Source organism: Solanum pennellii, chromosome 9 (genome assembly GCF_001406875.1).
Source record: "Solanum pennellii chromosome 9, SPENNV200".
NCBI classification, from domain to species: Eukaryota; Viridiplantae; Streptophyta; class Magnoliopsida; order Solanales; family Solanaceae; genus Solanum; species Solanum pennellii.
This window is the reverse complement of record NC_028645.1, coordinates 66,100,626-66,102,868: the sequence shown is the minus strand read 5'-3', so window position 1 is coordinate 66,102,868 and position 2,243 is coordinate 66,100,626. Positions and strand designations below refer to the sequence as shown.

Genomic DNA, 2,243 nt, shown 5'->3' with positions numbered 1-2,243 from the left:
CAAACATGCTAGAAACGATGAAGGGTCATGAAGAGTTTGCATCTCCATATAAGCCAATCCTTAATGTTGGAACTGGCATTGAGAAGTCGGCAAATGTTGTAGATTTTAAAAAAATGATGCCTTTAGGGGTGGAAAGTAGGTTAGAAATGTTGAGCCCATCAAACACACCCATCTTAACTGTGAAAGGAGCCCTTGAAGATGTTTGGACAAGTTTGAGTAAGGCAAGATCGTTTGTCCCAAAAAGGCCTAACAAGCCTATCTTGATGATGCAAGGGGCCCATATTCCTCATGTGATTATCAGGCCAATATCCCAGCTCCCATTGACTAACCCCAAAGTTGTTCCTTGGAATTATTAGACTACTGTCGAGCAGGATATTATTGGCTCACCATGGAGCGGGATTCCATACGATTTGTTCGTGAATGTCATGAATGTCAATTACATGGTGATTTGATACATTCTTCCCCTTCTGAGTTGCATGCAATGTCTGCTCCATGACCTTTCGTGGTATGGGGAATGGATGTGATTAGACCGATAGAACCAAAAGCATCGAATGGTCACAGGTTCATCTTAATGGCCATTGATTATTTTACAAAGTGGGTGGAAGCAGTAACTTTCAAGTAAGTGACCAAGAAGGACGTGGTGGATTTCCATCCATTTGAACATCATCTGTCGGTTTGTTTTTAAAAAGGTGATTATAACTGATAACGCCGCAAATCTCAACAGCCACTTAATGCAAGAGGTATGCTACCAATATAAGATTGAGCATCGAAATTCGACTCTGTATCGCCCAAAGGCAAATGGGGCTGTACAAGTTGCTAACAAAAATATAAAAAAGATACTTCGTAAGATGGTGCAAAGTTCTCGACAATGGCATGAAAAGTTGCCTTTTGCTTTTTTGGGTTATCGCACTACAGTCCGTACGTCAGTGGGCGCTACCCATATTAACTGGTTTACGGGACTGAGGCAGTTATACCTGCAGAGATTGAGATCCCATCTTTACGAATTTTTTTGGAGGCTGAAATTGATGATGATGAGTGGATCAAAACTCGGTTAGAGCAATTAAGTTTGATTGTTGAGAAGCGTCTGACATCAGTATGTCATGGACAATTATATCAGAAAAGAATGGCACGGGCATACAACAAAAAGGTGCGTCCCAGACATTTTGAAGAGGGCGAATTAGTGTTGAGACACATTTTGCCACATCATGCCGAAACCAATGGAAAATTTTCTCCAAATTGGAGAGGACAATTCGTTGTTAAAAGGGTATTACCCAATGGTGCTCTTTACTTAGCAAATATAGAAGGAAAAGTGACAGAAACAGTCGTCAATGTTGATGCTGTTAACAGATATTACATATGATTTGGTTTTCTACATTAGAAACCCTTATGTTTTGGCTGGACATTTCAAGGGTTGATTCAATGGAATCTCTTCGTTATGTTGTTTCCTTGAACTTTTCAAAAAAAATATGAAAAAAAAATTGCCTGAACTACGTTCGACCTGATTCTTGTTTCGGCAAGATACGTAGGCAGCCCTAATGTTGGGTTCAGTTCAACTAATCACAAATCCAAAAATTTATATTGTAGTATTCTGGGGCAAAAGACATTTGTTTATTCATTTGGTCTCTCATCTCAAAACTCAAAATCAACCCCATCATCTAAAGTCAATCAAAGAAATGTCTTTGCATCAACCCTTGATATGTAGAGAGTAAGTTGGATAAGGGCCATAAGGAGTTGAATATGAGAGAGTCTTATTGGTGAAAATTATGACATGCACCATAAGGCGAACATGAGCTGGAGCAATTAACATGATAGTGTTTTAGTGGCAAATACCTTCGTGAATATCATAAAGTGAATAAGGGTTCAAAATTATTTATGGCTTCATTAAGTGTTGGGATTCCACATCAAGATTGAATGATCAATAATGGTTGATGAATAGACTGGATAGCCAAGTCTGGAAATCAATTAATACTGCATGGCATGATCAGTAGACTCAACTAACACACTCAGATAAGTTTTTCTTTCTTTTTCTTACTAAAAAAAGAGTCTTCATCGAATCTTTTCTTTTATTTTCGTATAGTTCAAAATTTTCTTATACTTTTCGTCACTTTTTTCGTATGTATTTGAGTCGAGTCTTTGTCAAGAAACTAGGAAGGAATTTCAAGACTCGCTACCATGTTTCTAAATGGTACTAGGCGAAACATGAGGCTAATGAGTTATAATCTGTCTTCAAATGTTAAATTCGA

At 38.0% G+C, this 2,243-nt stretch overlaps 1 protein-coding gene across 1 annotated transcript; it reads left to right on the top strand.

Moving 5' to 3' along the window:
- The first annotated feature begins 514 nt into the window (after positions 1 to 514).
- Positions 515 to 1,360, top strand: LOC107030298. Its single transcript, XM_015231625.1, has 3 exons — positions 515 to 618; positions 725 to 918; positions 969 to 1,360. The coding sequence occupies exons 1-3, from the start codon at positions 515 to 517 to the stop codon at positions 1,358 to 1,360; spliced, it is 690 nt and encodes a 229-aa protein (XP_015087111.1).
- Positions 1,361 to 2,243: the final 883 nt, after the last annotated feature.

Bases quoted from the DNA above. Each gene is read 5' to 3' on its own strand.
- LOC107030298 (XM_015231625.1), top strand. From the start codon at position 515: ATGGATGTGATTAGACCGATAGAACCAAAAGCATCGAATGGTCACAGG. The intron at 619-724 runs GTAAGTGACCAA...AAATCTCAACAG, and splicing joins GTGGAAGCAGTAACTTTCAA to CCACTTAATGCAAGAGGTAT. The intron at 919-968 runs GTACGTCAGTGG...GGACTGAGGCAG, and splicing joins GGGTTATCGCACTACAGTCC to TTATACCTGCAGAGATTGAG.